This window comes from Guillardia theta (assembly GCF_000315625.1).
Source record: "Guillardia theta CCMP2712 unplaced genomic scaffold GUITHscaffold_1, whole genome shotgun sequence".
Lineage (NCBI taxonomy): Eukaryota > Cryptophyceae > Pyrenomonadales > Geminigeraceae > Guillardia > Guillardia theta.
Genome location: NW_005434673.1, coordinates 1,210,192 through 1,227,765, shown reverse-complemented (window position 1 = coordinate 1,227,765; position 17,574 = coordinate 1,210,192). Strand labels below are relative to the sequence as shown.

Below are 17,574 nucleotides of genomic sequence, written 5' to 3'. Positions count from 1 at the left end.
CCGATCAAATATTACGTATGAGCTTGAGATCCGAGATTCGTCAAGACAACCTCTTAGGCAATTGATTTGCGAGGTACTATCAATGTGATAGTGATAGAATCGATGGATAGAATCCATGTGTCCTCCACATTCATCTAGTTTGTACGGTCCTTGCAACGACGAAGCGACAACTCCGTCAACATCATTCGGTCCGTAGGCAGGCAAACCATCGAGTAAAAAACCGACAAGAGGAGAGTGACCGGAGTTTGAAGAAAGGTCCTGTATACATCGAGGGTAGCCGACATAGAAATAGGATTGAGAATCGGAAACTATACCATTGCAAGAATCTATTGCGAATACGGTTCTGACTTGTTGAAAATAATCCAACCGCACGAAGGGAACTCCATCAATAGCAAATCCTAGTATTCCCCTGGTTTCACTTGAAAGCCAACCGTAACTAAACGGATGCAAAGATATCTTTGGATATAAGGGCATTTGTGCATTGATGAAATATCCTAGAACAACTCCATCGATCTGACTGACTGAAGGGCATGCATTTGACGTCAGATAACGTCTACCTTCTGAGCTGTTATAAATCCATGAATACGTTTCCATGTTTGTAGAACAAGTGACAATGTCCTTGATCGTCCCTTTTTGCTGAGAAGGCAACGATTGTGAGCCTGTCTGAAGCGCAAGCGATCCTCCAACATATAATCGAGCCCGCCTGTTGTATTAGCGTCAAACTTAAAATCGATTGGTGAATCATTCTTTTACCCCTCGGCCGCAAGTTGGAATGACACATTCTGAACGTGATCGTCGGATAGAAGAGGAAGAAGCTTAAAATCTTGGCAACCTGATCCCCCTGCTGCTATGTACAACTGTGGCTGCTCTTGGTATCCCGAACCTTGATTCAAAATACCGATGCGATGTATTCCTTGTGCAACCTGATTGCTTGAGTTCAAATACTTGTAAATTGTGAAACTGGCTTCGAATCCATCGCCAGAGTCACTAATGGCCTGTATCAATGTCAGAATATAAATATTCTAATCATACCTTTCCTTGAGGATTCCTCCCTCAGTACATCCACTCCCAGGGAATAATATGTCCACTTCAACAATGCCCCTTGCCAACCCTGCTGATGACCCAAGAAAGAAGTTTGGAAAATTTACAAAAACTCCATCCCATCGCAATCTAATGATCAAGTCCATCAGCGACGGGAAAGAAAACATAATTTTTGAATACCTGCGGTAAGGGAAGGAAGGCTGCGTGAATAAAGAAATATTGGAAACATTTTGATCGATCAAAACTGTTGGGGGTGAGAGTTGGCTAGAAGAGTTTGAATACGTGATGGATCCTCCTCCTGGAGAAAGAAGAAAGACAGCAACTTGGTAACTGCCAGACACGGTTGTGATAAAGGGTACAACATGATCTGCAGCTGATTCGATTTCAACTCCGAACAGATAACCTGTACAACCCAGACCCCCGGATTCGATCACAATAAGCCTGCGAAACGCATTCATTGGGAACGATAGAACAAACAGACAAAGGCTTACGGTCTTGATATGTATCCATCTCCTCCTGAAACAATTGAAATGTTGACTATTGCCCCACCAGAGACCTCAAAAGTTGCTCTGAAGCCTGTACCACCACCGCTGCCACGGTCGGACACCAAAGTCCCATTCGTTTGACAACTTGATCCCTGTTCCCTCATCCAAACGCTTTTCACATATCCTCTGAGTGGACTACTTTGGATTTCCAACTGCAGCCCGTTTTGGTTTCGAAAGGTTGCAAGGTACGACAGATTCTGCGCTTGCACCGGATTTCCATATTCATCTCGAGACTGGGATATCATGTTAGGAAGTGATTCAATGCAGATGTCGATGCTATTCTCACGTGAATATAGAAGTGTTTTAGACTGCCAGCAGTTACCGACGATGTCGCGAAACCTTCCCCATAACTCAGGGTTGAGCAAACCTCCCCTGTTATTAAGCAAATCAAGAAATACACAAGCTATGCATTGACAGGAAATACCAAAAACCATCCTCTTCGCAACGAAGAAGGTGTAGAGGATTTGGAGCGTTGTTACGGAAGACGATCTTCTTTTCTTCATGGCGTGAGCTACGCCAGCGCCATGTTCGTCACGCCTTCCTGCATTGCGAACACCTGGTCGGCAGCATCAAGGTGGCGGAATGTAGAATATCAGGAAATAGTGCTAACCCTCCTTTTCCCGAAGGCTGGTATGGGTGGGTAGTCAGTACACTACCCGAAGTAATATTGAGTGAAATTGGTGGGTAAGAACGTTCCATCCTGCAGATCAGAACTGAGGGAGAAATCTGATCCGCCCGTTTACGACCACCCTTGTGCGGTCATCACCCCCGCAATAGCCCTCTACTACCCGACCCCGGGCCTACTTCCTGTGGAGAGGGAGCAGGGAGGAAGCTGGCAGGCCGCAGGCTCGGGGACGGGCGGGCAGGCAGACAGGCAAGGAAGCTTCTAACAAGGTGGAAGAGGAAGAAGCGAGCGTGAGAAAAAGTCAGGACAAAGCAAGCAAGCAGCGCTGGGAGACAGTCAAGAGAGTTTGAGGCAAGACAGAAGGAAGCTCAGCCGTTTGAGGGCTTAAGCACGAGCAGGCAGCCAGAACATAATGTGTAGTTGTTCTGTGTTTGTGATTACACTCGTAAACACATCGGCTTGAATTTGACGACAAAGAGAACAGCAACGGAACAATGTTTGTAAGCTAGGGAGACAACATGAGACAAAATGATGTACTGTATCATATTGCTTAGAACGATGTTCCTTTACCTATTATCTTGTGCTCCGTGTATTTTGTTTAGTCTACTTTGGTATGCAACTTGCACTACACTGTTGGACAATTGTTTCATGTCTTTTGTTTCATCCTCACTGTCATCAGATCCCTTTTGGAATATTCTTAGAACAGACTTCTTCTTCCTGTACAGTTTGACATTAAAACTTGTCGGCGAAATTTCATTGAGTTTGGAGATGACTGAAAGAAATGCGACATCTTCATCCTTATCTTCCTCCTCTTCGCTCGAATCGGATCCTGAGTTGTCCTTCTTGAGAGACTTTTCGATTCGGCGTGCAACAAGAGCTGAGGAGGAACGTATCTGAGGTTGATAATCTGCATCACTCGCTGTGTCCTCGTTGTTCTGGAATGAGAAGCTTGCTGGATCTTCATCTTCGTTGATCCAGCCCTCGGACATGGCGTGTGGTCTCAGGTTAGCTCTTCCGCCCTGGATGCTCTCAGCTTGATCGCAGCCAGCCTGCTGCTCCGACGCATCTCTGTGAAAGGTCAAAAGCACACCCATCATGCAAGTTAAGTGTTCTTACGTTGCGAACTCTGCCCTGGTATTCGAGACACAAACCGCCGACTTGTCTTCCTCGACGTCTGGCATGTTTCTTTTCCCGAGGTAGTCGGGATTGCGTACAGCGCAAGGAGTTTGTAGCAGACCAGCACGAGAAAGAGTCTCGGCAAGCTTTCTTGATGAAGCCGTCTTGGTCGTTGAGAGTTCCTTTGCGCTGAACATCAATACGGAGACTTGCACATGAGCTTTTCTCTTACTAACATCTCGTCTTCCGAAGAAGAATGCTCATCCTCTCGCATCTTCCACTTTGGTCTTCTGCGACTGAAGAATGCTCATTGTGCTAGCAAGCCACAAGCATGACAGCATACCTGAACATCGAGCTCGACATGCTCCAACTTATTCCCTACAACGATGCGGCCCAACCAGCTGTTGGTCTGCTAGGGCCCAGCGCTTCTGGTCTGAAACCAGTCGATGGAGTCAAAGATGGACTCGGGGAGGGCAGCCTGAGCTTGCTCGATCAGACCCGGCAGAGCCCTTGTCCCTTCACGTCTCGCATGCTCCCGTGCTCCTCCATGGCGCCCCGGGGCAGGCGGGTAGGTCCTCCCAAAAAGTGTCGCGTCGGGCAACCTATATTGAAGGGTGGATTAACGAGCAGAATTAAGTTGGAGCTGCATCGGGCTGGTGGATCCACCGAAACATTGAGCGTGAGGGATTGTTGAAGTTTGACTGAAACCATGCTAAAAGTTTCAGCCCGAACTTTCTTGGTTTGATTCATCCTGCTAATGTTATCCATACGAACTTTCTTGAAGACTCATCGCAATCATTGATAAGTCGAAGGTGCTCGATCAAACAAGGGGTTTTAGAGAAGGATCCCCTAGGGTGAGAATGAAAAGAGACAGTGAAATTATCAAAGACGTGAATGTCTATGCTATAGCCTCAAAGTCGTCAATCCAAGTTCAAGGATGCATTAGATGTGATGGGTGTTATGGATTGTCAGCCCTGAAAACAAGCCGAGAAGGTCGAGCAAACAAGTGTCCACACGGAAGTGAATTTACAAGAAGAGGTAGAAGATCATGATTTAGAATAAGCCGCTATCACTGCATTGAGCGGCCTTATGCCTCGTCGAATGAAAGATCTCGTACTACCTGAGAGCGCCAAGTTCAATCGCGAAAGAATTCCATTAAACCTGACGATCACAACCTGATCTAGGCTTGGCGGCCAAGAAACTTGTGTCAAGGTCACCTTGAGTGTTTTCTTCACATAGAGTCAGCAGCAAGATTTACATTCACGGCGATTGACCTTGTCGAACCCAGCTGCAAACGTCCCCACTCCCTCCCAGCAACAGCGCGTCTCTCATTCCGAAATCCTGCCAAATGTAGATCAACGCATACGTTCGCCTCCCCGTCCTTGATACCTGCAAGCACACGGCAAATTCGTGCACAGTGAGCTCTTTGAAGATGGTGGCGAGGCAAACATGCTCTCCTAGCGTGCAGATTGCAGTGAAGGCAGCTCTTGTTGTCTCAGGGTTCCACGTGACTTCATTGGGGCGCATCGGCCTCAAGTTTGACTTCCACCGGATATACGTGGAGACTCTTTCACCATTTAGCAAGAGAGGAAGTCCTGAGACGCCGTGGGTGACGTCGACCGGGCGATCTAAGGAAGCATTGAAGGTCTCTAGCTGGAAGACGTGCATCGGTTCTCTCTGCGACAACATACGATCGTCCTCCCCCAGCTTGATATTCACAATCCTGGGCTCTCCCTCCCCTTGCATCTGGAACACCCAGCAGTTGTCTTTGCTGCCGAATGGACGCTCCTTCACCGCGTACTTCTGCCGGATTACCTTCCGGTCTGCGATGATGAAGTCATAAGGGGCCATGAAGTTGCTCTGAATGGAATTTGTCAACGCAATAAGTTGGAAAGGCGAGGCCAAGGAGGACAGTCCACCAATTTTCAGCTTATTCTCGCCTTCCTCTTTGGTGTTGAGAAGCTTTGAAAGCCAGAATCTGAAAGGGTAACCAGCTTGATTCACCCGTTTCATCTCTTCGAAATCAACCTCCTTGCCGTCCTGCCAACGCGGGAAACTCAAGTCTTCGATCTCGGCATTCCATAACGGCAAGATACACGTCCTGATGCAGGTCTATCAGCCTCTCGTCGGGAACATTCGCATGAGTTACTCACTTTGAAGGTTCGAACGCGAAGATTCTCCCTGCAATGCCCTGCATGAGCTTTTAATCAAACAATTTGCTATCCAAGATCGCACAAACCAAGTAATCTTCAGTTCCATTCGTCTTCCAATAGCAAGCCCCCCAGCCCTTTTCCTTTATTTCCATCTTGAGTGACCGGGCATCCCACGTTGCGTTCACTTGTGGCTCGATTCGCTGGTAACCTCCTCGGAGGCGCAGGGACGGTAGGCGGAGAACGGGCAGATGATTCCTACTTGCATCTGAAGGAGAGAAGAAGGAGAAGAGAAGGAGGAGGTGGAGGAGAAGGAAGATTTTGCTCATTGAGGTGAGCCAGTGAAGGTTTCGCAGGTCAGCAGACATTGAAGGGGGAGCAGGGGCGAGTATAGAGTCGGGACGAGGTATCCTAGGCAGATTTCAGAGCTAGAACCAGTAGGCCTGTGCAGGTGCGATCGGATCGTCAAGGATCCTCTTCTTGGATGCCGAAACCACCAGATGTTGATCCTACCTTCCTCCTCCCGCTATTGAAGAAAACCCTGATTTTTAACTAAACTGTGAAACCATTGAAGTCAGTAAAGGGATTGAAGTCGGGCCGCCGGGCTGAGCCCGCCGGGCAGGCTGGCTCCGATCGGACCGTCTCCGACGCCGCCGGGGTAACTCTCAACCGCGGCGCCGTTGAACCGTGCCGCCTGACAGTGCCTGGCAGGCTGGGCCCGGCCGGCCCGCCGCGGGCCGCCCCGGCGGGCGCGATGGCCGGTCAGTGAGTATGGCCTAGTAAGATAAGTCAGTCCGATCCCGGCGATCACCGAGGCTAGGCTCAGCCTCGGACCGTACCGTGTCACAGTGGCGGGGCTTAGCCAAGTTACTACAAGTCGACAGCCGGGATCAGTCGGGTCCGAACTGGCTTCACTGTGACTTGGCCGCCGGTCACCCGGTGAGCCGGTGACAGTGACGGTCGGACGGTCGGACGGCGGTGCGGCGCCCGGGGCCCGGCCGCCGGCCTGGCGGCGGTATTGGAATCAATTCCTGACTCCTAGAGTCTGTGCACAGATGAATGACTAGTAGAACAGCTCAACAGCTGACTGATAAGTCCAAAGACCAAGACTCACAGATGATGTGCGCACGAAGACACCAATGACTTTCACAGCCAACCAAACACCTCAGATAACTCAGATCAACTTCCCAACAATCCCCAGCACTTTATTCCCAACACTCGTAGCAGCAAGACCAACCAAACAGCTTCCCTTCACACACCACCGCCTTACTTCCACCACTGTACGAGTGCTGCCTCTTCGACAGCCGGCGCCTCTTGATTCCTCCGGCGCCGCCTCAGCTTCCCCAGGCTCCAACCAACCGGATCTTCTAAGTCACAGACTAAGCTCCAGCCCACTAGCTTGGACCTGCAGGCTTCACTTGGTTCACAACCTGATTAGACGCATCCCTTGAACTTATCACGTCTGAAAGAACTTCTGAGAGGTTTGTCAGAACCTGAGTTCTTACACCCTCCCTTTGGGAAGCAAGTCAGAAGGCTGCAACCTTCTCAGCTTGTCAAAATCATCTGCTTGACAGCTAAGCAGCTGTCCCCTGCGATGTCCTCCTTTCCAACGCTCGCTCTAGCTTCTTGCAGCGTTGTCAGCTGCTCCCATCACCTGACCATCAACATCTTTCCCAAGCTGACTTCCATGCTGCTCTCCTCTCCAAGGTCATCTTGCTGCTACCACTCCATCAACCGTTCTGCACAGGCTCATCCCCCATCTTGCATGCCTCCTGCGCTCCTCCTTCGCTTCAAGTGTGCACCCTGGTGCACTTGCGTTTCTCCTCCTGTGACACCTGCGCTCCTCCTCACCTTCCATCATAAACTCTTCCCAGCTGCCTGCAGTGTCAGTTCAAGACTAAGTCCTGAACACATCTGCATCTTTCAAGTCAGACAGCTCCTCCTCCTCTTCAACCTGATCCTCATGATGAGATTGGTCATCGTGTGACCTCTCTGAAGCTTGCGCATTGAGCAATGAAGACATCTCCACCCATTGATGATGCCAAGAATTTAGAATTCCAATCAAGCTCCAGAGATCAGGTTCAGAATTCTTGCAATGCATTGATTGATCTCTGATTGTTTTGAACACAATTTTCTCGTTTCTAATCTATGGGCCCTTTCTATCCTATCTACCCCGGGGATCATTGTTTTGCCAAGGCACAATCATTTTTGACGTCAGCGCTTTCATTTCAACCACATGACTTATCGATCTCGACTCATCCGTCATTTCTTTCTCAATTTTCATTTTGGCCATTCAATTTCATCGTTCACTACCGTCATGGGTTCCATAGATCAGGATGAGCGAGTTTCTAAGATACTAACCTAGAACAGATGTCTTGGTTGCAGCTAGCCACAGGCTTGAGGAAGACGTGTCTGTCTTTATCCTCCTTCCGATTCATCCGATTCCTTCACGTTCTCCATGAGAGTCTCCTCGGTGACATCACCCGAGACACCCTCCCTGAATCGGATAGAAGACGGAAGATAAAGCCTGGAAGCCACCGCAGCAGGATCGGTTGAATCTCCTTGTCGGAGACTGGAACTCGGATCACCGTCAATCACACACGGGGCATACAACTTTGGCGACTGACGGCATGGGAACAGAGTAGCACTGACCCTGACAGAAGCGCAGAGAGCATGAAGCGCAGAGAGCATGACAGGCGAGCATCCTCAGAGCAGCATATCCGGTAAGGGGTCTCCGAAGAGAAATTCACCAAGGAGCCTCCACCGATTCAAAGGCAGAACTTTCGTCAGCAAATCACCAGGCTGATAAGAAGTATGAATCTTTTCTGGATAGAGCTCGTCCTTTTCTACCAAATCAACAGCATACTTCGTTCGAATATCAATGTGTTTGAGTCGACTATAACTTCGCTTGTCCCACAAAAGCCTCAGACATGGTTCATTGTCGATTAGCAAGAGAGTAGGACGAGTCTGCGTAAATCCCATCTGACCCAAGAGATTTCTATAAAGCTTGACTAGTTTCGCGCATGTGGTGGCAGCATAAATTTCAGCTTCTGAAGAACTCAGGGCAACAACCTTCTGCATTTTTGAACCGAAGACGACTACCCCACCATTCAGAACGATTCCATATCCGCTTTGACTCCGTCTCGTAATAATCTCGGTACCCCAACCAGCATCACTGAATGCAATCATCTCATTGACAAAACACTCCTGGTGGTAAGATACTCCGTGACAATGGTATACGATCTGAACCTCCCGAGTAGTGTAAAGGTACTGTAGAAGATGAATTAAGGCATCCATATCGCACTGCCTAGGAGCCCGAGCAAAGCGACTAAGGACGCTCGTCGCGAATGCGATATCAACCCTCGTACAATTTGCCACGTAGAGAATGGACCCCAGAAGACTCTGATAAGTGCGGACTTCCTTCTTGTTCAACAACTTACCCTCCAAGTGATAAGTCTTGAGATAGTGACCAGGTAATACCGTTTTGACACCTCTGGCAACGATTTCAAAGCGTTCAACAATCTTTTCAATGAAATGCTGTTGTGACAAAGTTATCCGACCCTGATCGTCATTCTGTTCTATTTTAATGCCCAAGAAGGTACCTGTTGCCTCACTCCCCGAAAAGTCGAATACTGTGTTGAGCTTCTCAAGAAACTCAATCTTAATTGCTTCAGTTTGAGAGACAATGAGTAAGTCATCCACGAAGACAGTCAGAAGCAAGACGTCCCCCGCACAGTTGGAGTATCGGTAGATGATCTCATCATGTCCTATCCCACTTGCTCCCACCGTCTTCAACACCTGCGTGAACTTAAGATACCATCTCCTTGGTGCAATGCGAAGTCCATAGAGCGACTTCAAGACTTTGAGGAGGCACTCAGGAGGAAGACTCATGATATCTGGAGGAATCAAATACACAGGAACCTCCAAGTCACCATACAAGAAAGCAGCAGAGATATCCCTGAATGTGATTCTCCAACGGTTGCCTGCCGCGATGCTCAGCAAGAGCCGGATATTGTCCAACGATGTAGTCGGTGCAAACAATTCTTCAGATGAAGGAAGTAAGTTGCCCATGATAACTAGCCGCCCCTTTCGTTTCAAGATCTTGCCCTTCACGTCTCGTTTTGAAGCATACACCCACAAGGCGCGAGCAATTACAGAATGATTTGACTCCCTGTTTTTTCTGATCACGCGTAACAACTTCCCAGACCCCACGACTTTCGATCTTCGCAATTTCCTCCTTTTCAGCCTGCTCCCAAAGATGCCGATCCGGACGACGTAACATCTCTGACCTTGTCTTGGGATCTGGTAACTTGTCAAAACTACTTTCGTTCTCCACATCTCCTGCATCGCAAGCCGCTGTCATCGCGTAATCTGCCTGATTCTCAGGCATTGCAGTTGGATTGTCACGGTCGGAAGACATCAGAGATAACAGGTCAGACGCCAGCTCCACCGCGTCCCATACGGGAGAGACCAACGCTAGATTCGCCACAAGAAGACGCGTATCCCTGAAAGTAGGGTCCACATTAGCACTGACCTGTGGGGCAGATGACACAGGATCGACATGCTGTAAACGAGTTTTGTACATCTCATCCCTCCATACTGGAACAAAACGCTGGGATGCTGGCTGAAGGCTTGTCCTGTCTTCCCCCCTGTCCCAAACATACAAGATCTCTTCAGATTCAGTCGACCCCTGCACAATATGTGTAACTTGCAGATACTGTGGAAATTTCTTGTGCTGGGAAAGTACAACCACTTCAGGCGAACCCCCAACTGTAGCTTCGACAACATCCTTGATCTCATCCGCTGCACGATCAAGACAGGGTTTAAAAACCTTGGTATGGTCGGTCATATCACCAAAGACGTTCGGTGGAAAGCTGCACGAGTAATAATCTGCTAACATGCAGACCTCTGATATTGTCTCCCCACTTGTAAGCACCACCATTGCCTTCTGTTCGGTTTGTTCCAAAAACTTGATGTCAGGATCAGTGACAGACCGTAACACCCAGTAATTGTCGAGAGTTGGGAAAACAATCCGCGCGAGAAACTTTCCCTCCTTGAAAACCATCTGCAAAATTTTGCCTTGCTCTACTTGACCATTTACAAGAACTTCGACATCTCGATTGACATATTTGCTTTCCAAGACCCCTCGCTCCGCCTTGAAATCCCTCCGTGTTCTTCTGCCTGCTGGAGGAACTGGAGACATTGCACCGTCAGGCACATATTCGGTATCATCCCTCAACCGAAGCTCTCCTGTATCCTCCCGTTGATCTCCAGATGTCAGGCCTTGGACCGAGGAAGGTGGAAATTCCAATTGGAGGCGCTTGCTCGCGGAAACTTCACTTGCGTCAGGACCAGAGCCTCTCTGACAGTGTCGCTTCCTGCCAGACGTTGCAACTTCCTCAGGAATTTGCAATTCTGTTTCACTCGCATTTTCCGAGGAGTCTTCGTCGTCGTCAGATGCCACTGGTGCACAAGGTACTAGTTCCTTCAACAATTCATCCTCCACATTAGATGCCTGAAAACGTCGGCAACGTAATGGAAAATACAGCTCGTCAAACGTAAGATTATTCGTATGGACGATTCTATCATGCTCGATATCCCAAACCAAATACCCCACCTTATATCCAGAGAAAGCGCACGCGTTTCCCAGATTTAAACCATGAATTGCTGGATCATCCACCTTTGACGTGCGTAGTTCATTCTTGAAGAAGGTGCTGCACCCAAAAACCTTGAGCTTGCGATAGTCAAACTGCTCGGTTGTATATATCAAGTATGGTGAGGAATACCCTAGATTTCGTCCACTAGGCAGAATGTTGTACAGTAAAACTGCCTGCTGTACGGAATATTCCCATTTGCTCCGGGGTACCCCGCTCTGACGTAGTAACGTCCGATGAATGGACATTACGCTTCTGATTCCACGTTCAGCGAACGCATTGTAGACCTGAGAGTACTCTGGAGTTTTGTCATGTCGTATCCCATGATCAACGAAAAAGCTCTCCAGCTCCACAGAGCTGAATTCTGAACCGTTGTCAGATACAATCTTCTGTACCTTAGGACGAGAGCTGTCACGTGATATACTTCACCGAATCGGCTAGTAATTTTTGAATCTTTGCTTCCAGATGTCCGAGCCGAAGGTGCCAGATGGCCGATTCTGTCGCAGCTGACAATCGGGACTGCTCACACATGTTCTCCTCTGGCTTGAGAGTCACTAAACTTGATGGACCCCCACTGTAATTATCACCATTGCTCGTACCAGCGCAAGAGGTTGTACTGTTGCACGCCACACTAATCTTCCCATCTCCCATGAGAACCGTCTGCAAAAAGTACAACCTATCTCGTTGGAATACATCGATTTTCAATGCACCATCTTCTGAGCAAATGTAAGACTTTAGGGCACTCCTGGAGCCCCGTGATAACATGTGGTAGTCAGTCCCAAGAACATCATCCAAGCTAAGCAACGATATTGGGACTAGCGGGCATACGCGAACGTTGACAATAATCTCGTCCAGACAGGTGTTAGTTGTTGGACAAACCAGTTGCAGTCGTAATTTTCCAACCTTATCACAGACGACAGTACCTCCAGCGGTAAGCACCTGAAATTCAGGTCCAGCTTGGACATCAAACAACATAGACTCTTCCTTGACCATGGAGATATTAGCACCAGAGTCCAGCAAGAACGTATGGCCTCCAGCTCCTTCTTTCTCCTTTACCTGCAATGCAATTTCCTGCAATTCCTCGATGGTAGACGTGGAGTCGAGACCAAATGTGAAATTTGCTTTCCACGCTCCTTGCCTTCGATTAGCCTGTGATGCAGATTCCGTTGCATTCTGGGCCGATGAGCGTTCAAATGGATTTGCAGGAACAGAAGATTTCTTTTCTGACTCATTCCGCTGGCCGTCTGCGTCAGCCTTCTGCTGGTGACTGTGTGAACTTGAAGAAGCATTCGCTGCCATGCGTTGAGCTGCCTGAATCAACGCTTCCCCCATCTTGCGCGTGGTTTCAGCGTCCACAACTCCCCCTGACAACAAATTCTGCAAGACAGATGACGGTTGTTCACTTTCAACCCCTCGAGGGTTAAACCGCTGATTTTTGTAGTTGCCATTATTTTGATTGTAGTTGTTGTTATTGTAGTTGTGGTTGTGATTGAAATTTCCATGACCTCGACCACCCTTCCAACCTTTGCCTCCATGTCCTTTCTGTCCACCCTGACCTCTACCATAGCCTCCTTTGAAACTTCCTCTCCCTCCATTATGGTACCCATCCTGATTCCGCCTTCCCCTGCCACGGTAACCCGTATGGTTAGGTCCGCCGTCCCCCTCGCCTCCGCGGCCAGGGAAACCACCACGGTATGAGCTAGGGTCAAACGCCGCCTGATCTTGTCCCGCCCTACCAGGTCCTGAAGGAGCTTGACCAGAAGCCTGGTAAAACGTTGGGACGTTCCCGACCGGACCTTGGATAGGAAATGGATACATAGAGGGTTGACCTTGAGCATAGAAATTGAAAAACGGGTCTTGGCTGGGAAACATGATACCTTGGGGATATGATGGAGGTATACTCCCACGAACTGGGTAATTACCATACCATTTGGGATCGACGTGAGAATTCTCTCCCGAATCCGCTTGACCACTATTTTCGCCTGACCCCGAGGATCTCTTCTTGCCCACTGCAACTTCTCCGACAGCCTGCGGTTCATTCGGTACCATCGGTTCACTTGCCACAGTGATATTCACCACTGACACGTCTCCCTTCGCATCCATCGCGGGCGTCACGGTCGTAGTCGTCTTGCTTCTAGTTTTTAAGATGCGCCCCCAGTGGAATATTTCGTCGAGAGAAATCTTTTCTGGTCTCATATTACTCTTCTTCCAATTTCGCAATTCTCTATTCAATGCCAATGACTGCAACGATTCACAAGTCGATTCTTTACACCTGGCATGCAAGAGTTCAGCGATCTGGATCTCTAACGGCCCCATCCTTTGGTGTGCCCCCACAACACCTTGAATACTATCCTTGAGATTCTTAAACAGTAGCTTGATTTTGTCCACGTTCCTCCAGAAGGCTTCTTCAGACTCAAGTGGCTGTTTCGCTAGCGCTCTGAGCTGATCTCTCCCTTCGTCCTCAGTAAGCTCGATAAGCTCAGCTCCACTTCGTTGCTTTACATTCCAGCGTACCAGTGCCAAAGTTTTGAAGAATGCCAAAGGATAGTTGCCTCCTCCTGACATCTGCCACTCTCAGCAATATCTTCAAATAAGACTTCCACCTCCTGTCGATCAGCTGAGGATCTGAACAACCTCGGTGATATTTGGTACTTGTGTGGAGAGAAAACCACAGATGTATCGAGTGGATTACCCATCTCTCCATCCTCTGAAGCACCATCAATCACATCCTCGCTGGCTGCGATTGCCTCCTCGAATTTTCCTCGCAACTTCTTAAACTTCTCAAGAGCATCCTTGAATTTCTTCCCATTCTTCCAAATGTACCCAGCATGCAGAAACAACGCCGTGACCTGAATCTTCCACTCCAGCGAAGAGAATTTTTCTAGACCTTCTGGAGACGACTCCCACATTTCATGAAATTCTCCAACAAACGATCCAGTCTCGTCAATCGGAAACAAGTCCAACAGTTTTAAGAAACAAGCCCCAAGATTCGGACGAAAACGACTCATGGCACCTGAGAAAGGAAGGAACAGGTCCTCGAGTTTTTCCTTGGAGGTAACCTTCCCATGCTTCAGCTTGTCGACCTGAACATCACCATGGCTTCGTTTCAACTCCTCTTGCAGATCTGGCATGCTCATGATCGTCAACTTGGAGTTACCAATACCGTTCCAAAAAAAATGAGTAACAGCGTACAGTACAACACCCAGGAGCCTTAAAGAGCCTTCAAACTCGTTGTCAATTCGACGCACAAAGACCAAGAGCCCTTAAACTCGGCTGTCCTTGGAATCTTATCGTAGAGTCTTTTTGTATTCCTTTGTTCGTGAATACAAAAAGAAAATTTTCTTTTTGTATTGGAATCAATTCCTGACTCCTAGAGTCTGTGCACAGATGAATGACTAGTAGAACAGCTCAACAGCTGACTGATAAGTCCAAAGACCAAGACTCACAGATGATGTGCGCACGAAGACACCAATGACTTTCACAGCCAACCAAACACCTCAGATAACTCAGATCAACTTCCCAACAATCCCCAGCACTTTATTCCCAACACTCGTAGCAGCAAGACCAACCAAACAGCTTCCCTTCACACACCACCGCCTTACTTCCACCACTGTACGAGTGCTGCCTCTTCGACATCCGGCGCCTCTTGATTCCTCCGGCGCCGCCTCAGCTTCCCCAGGCTCCAACCAACCGGATCTTCTAAGTCACAGACTAAGCTCCAGCCCACTAGCTTGGACCTGCAGGCTTCACTTGGTTCACAACCTGATTAGACGCATCCCTTGAACTTATCGCGTCTTAAAGAACTTCTGAGAGGTTTGTCAGAACCTGAGTTCTTACAGGCGGCGCGCCCGACGCCGCGGCGCGCCGGCCGGGCGAGTGAATTTTTCCATTGCCGGGCACTGAGGCAGCCATGTAGTAGCATGTGGGATGACTCAGCACCGGGGGGCCTTCCTAATAGGCTAGCCGTCTTGCTAAGGTCTCCTCATCGCCATTGTCCGATCGGGGCGGCTTGGGTTTCAAATCCTAACATACAGTCTACCTCTCATGTCCTCCAGGCTCAATTCTGGTTTCGTGTAGTCCCGGACCGTACGCTGAGCCCAGCCTCCTGAACTTCGGAATCCGGTCACCCCGCCCCAGGTCACCCAGAGGTCACGTCACGAGTCACGCCCGCCCCGGGCCGGCGGGCTGGCCGGCGGCGGCCCGGGCAGGCCGGCGGGTGGAACTTAGCGGTCACCCAGCTTTCGCGGTCTGGGCTATTTCGGGCGCGAGGAGAGCAAGTCAAGCTATTTCGGGATCATGGCAGCGTGCGCGACGATCGAGGAGGTCGGGTCGACGGGGGTTGGCGCTCTGACCATCACGTTCCTCATCCTCGGAGTGAGTGCTGCTGTCTTCGCCTACAAGGGGCACAACTCTCACGAACAGAAGAGGTAAGAAACAAGATGTTGAGTCACGGAGGGCCCAAAGCAAGCTGACAATGCAAAAAGTTTGTTTCTGCATCGTGATCAGAAAGTGATGAAATAGTGTGAAAATGTGAATACCATTTGATGTATCGCCTATCACTGTCAAATCTCTTGCAACTTTGTGTATTTTTACAATGATGCCTGTCACTTTCATAAGTGTCACATGTCAGTTTTGTGTACGTTGTTGGCCTCATGTACATAGACATCTCGCTATCATGATCTGAGTGTGAATGAAACCATGTTCTAAACTCGTAACGAGGAAGAACTATCATCTTGATGTTCTTCAACTGATCCTTGCTCCAATCAGGTTCTATGTCTGCGCAATCTTCTTCTGCTTCTGGTCAGCCATGGCAGACTTTGCCATGCTCTCTGGCCAGGGCTGGACTGTCACTGATGGATGCCGTCAATTCTTCTACGCCAGGTATGAGATGAGACAAGGCGATGCATGTGGTGACGCTCATTGTTCAGGTACATCGACTGGATTGTCACTGCTCCTGTTATCGCCATCTGGCTCGGCCTCGTTGCTGGAGCTGATTTCACCGACATGGCATATGCTGTTGCTGGGCAGGGTGAGCAGAGAGCATGTTTGATGCTCCACATGTCCTCCCTCTCTTGGAGCGATGATGTTCATCTCATGGCTTGTTGCTTGTCCACCATGCTCTTTGCAAACTCGTTGCTTTTGATCAGCTCGCTGCTGACTGGTGTTGACAGTCGTGTGGGTTGCTGCAACCTACATGGGATCGATCTCCGTCGCTCAGGAAGTGAAGTGGGTGTGGTTCTTGATCTCCCTCTTCGGACTGGCTGCTGCCATCTTCAACTTCGCTCGCACCTACGACAACGCGAGCAAGAGCAAGAGCGAGGAGCTCGCCAAGTTGTACTCCAAGATGGCCTGGACCACCATTGGTGTTTTTGCTTGCTACCCTCTTGTCTGGCTCTTCTCCGAAGGCTTTGGCAACTTCTCTGTCTCCTTCGAGGTCTGGTTACATCTCTCGCCTCCATCTTCCTTAACGATGTTTTCAGGTCACCATGTACTGCATCTTGGATGTCATCGGCAAGGCTGTTGTTGGCTTCATGCTGCTCGGGGCTCACGACCTCCTTGGCGACGCCTCTCCTGTGTCACAGAGAGAGTTTGTCTGAGAGACTTCATCCGTTCTAATCTACTTCCTATCAACTTAAAGTGTCGTTGCTTGCGCCGTGTGCTCAAAATGCGACCTCCCTTCTTCCGCAGCAGTCGGAGGAGAAAAAAGCATGAAAACACGGCGAACGCTCAGGGAATCACTTCATATATATGTTCATCTTGTTTCACTCTACTCCTTCACCTTCGTCATTCTTTGTTCACAAACGAACCATGCGCGCTCTGCGGCCATGAGAGCAGGTCCGACAAGGACCCCCAGCTGTTCTGCCGGCTCAAGTTCTCACTATTGTCCGCCTGGAGACTTATCAGGGAGGAGCGGAGGGCGCGAGAGCGTACCGGAGAGGGAAGATCGTAAGGAGCGAGGGGGCGGTGATAAACCCAGGCCTTGTAGAGCGACAGGAGGTGGCAGATCGACTCGCAGTTTCCAAGGGCGACTTGCTCTGAGCAGAGATGAGCGAGAAGGAACCGAAAATGAAGCGAAGTGCGAGGAGTGAGAGGAACGGGAGGAGGAGAGATGCTGTGGTTTCGTTACCAGGCTTTGCAGATCGCCGATACCTGTACTGCAGTCAGAGGAGAAACACATCAGATTGAATTTCACGTTCTGCTCTGAGAGAATGTCTCATTGTTGTAGATAGGATATCTCCTTATCGAGATCAGATCATTTCCAGCCCGCGAGATGATGCCGTTCATGCTGATCCATGCTCTACATCCCCGTCAGCCAGACCTCCTCATTCTCTCTTCCCTACTCCACTACTCACATGTTTAGCCCAGGCGTAGAGATAGGAAGCGCGCTGTTCACTGAGATCCACACCTCTCCGGTCGCAAGCAGCCTCACACGTCCCGGCGAA

At 49.3% G+C, this 17,574-nt stretch overlaps 4 protein-coding genes across 4 annotated transcripts; 1 reads left to right on the top strand and 3 right to left on the bottom strand.

Moving 5' to 3' along the window:
* Positions 1 to 42: 42 nt before the first annotated feature.
* Positions 43 to 474, bottom strand: GUITHDRAFT_62715 (hypothetical protein; the record flags this gene model as incomplete). The annotated part of the gene is made up of 1 exon (XM_005842423.1): positions 43 to 474. A coding segment is annotated over one exon (432 nt), but the record flags the coding sequence as incomplete, so codon positions are not given.
* A 2,303-nt stretch (positions 475 to 2,777) lies between these two features.
* On the bottom strand, positions 2,778 to 3,524 carry GUITHDRAFT_99275 (hypothetical protein; the record flags this gene model as incomplete). The annotated part of the gene is made up of 2 exons (XM_005842422.1): positions 2,778 to 3,279; positions 3,328 to 3,524. The coding sequence occupies 2 exons, from the start codon at positions 3,522 to 3,524 to the stop codon at positions 2,778 to 2,780; spliced, it is 699 nt and encodes a 232-aa protein (XP_005842479.1).
* Positions 3,525 to 4,414: 890 nt separating this feature from the next.
* On the bottom strand, positions 4,415 to 5,806 carry GUITHDRAFT_131683 (hypothetical protein; the record flags this gene model as incomplete). The annotated part of the gene is made up of 6 exons (XM_005842421.1): positions 4,415 to 4,447; positions 4,489 to 4,544; positions 4,602 to 4,668; positions 4,717 to 5,428; positions 5,481 to 5,518; positions 5,567 to 5,806. The coding sequence occupies 6 exons, from the start codon at positions 5,804 to 5,806 to the stop codon at positions 4,415 to 4,417; spliced, it is 1,146 nt and encodes a 381-aa protein (XP_005842478.1).
* A 9,621-nt stretch (positions 5,807 to 15,427) lies between these two features.
* On the top strand, positions 15,428 to 16,728 carry GUITHDRAFT_62605 (hypothetical protein; the record flags this gene model as incomplete). Its single annotated transcript, XM_005842420.1, has 5 exons — positions 15,428 to 15,558; positions 15,899 to 16,012; positions 16,060 to 16,160; positions 16,303 to 16,565; positions 16,612 to 16,728. The coding sequence occupies 5 exons, from the start codon at positions 15,428 to 15,430 to the stop codon at positions 16,726 to 16,728; spliced, it is 726 nt and encodes a 241-aa protein (XP_005842477.1).
* Positions 16,729 to 17,574: the final 846 nt, after the last annotated feature.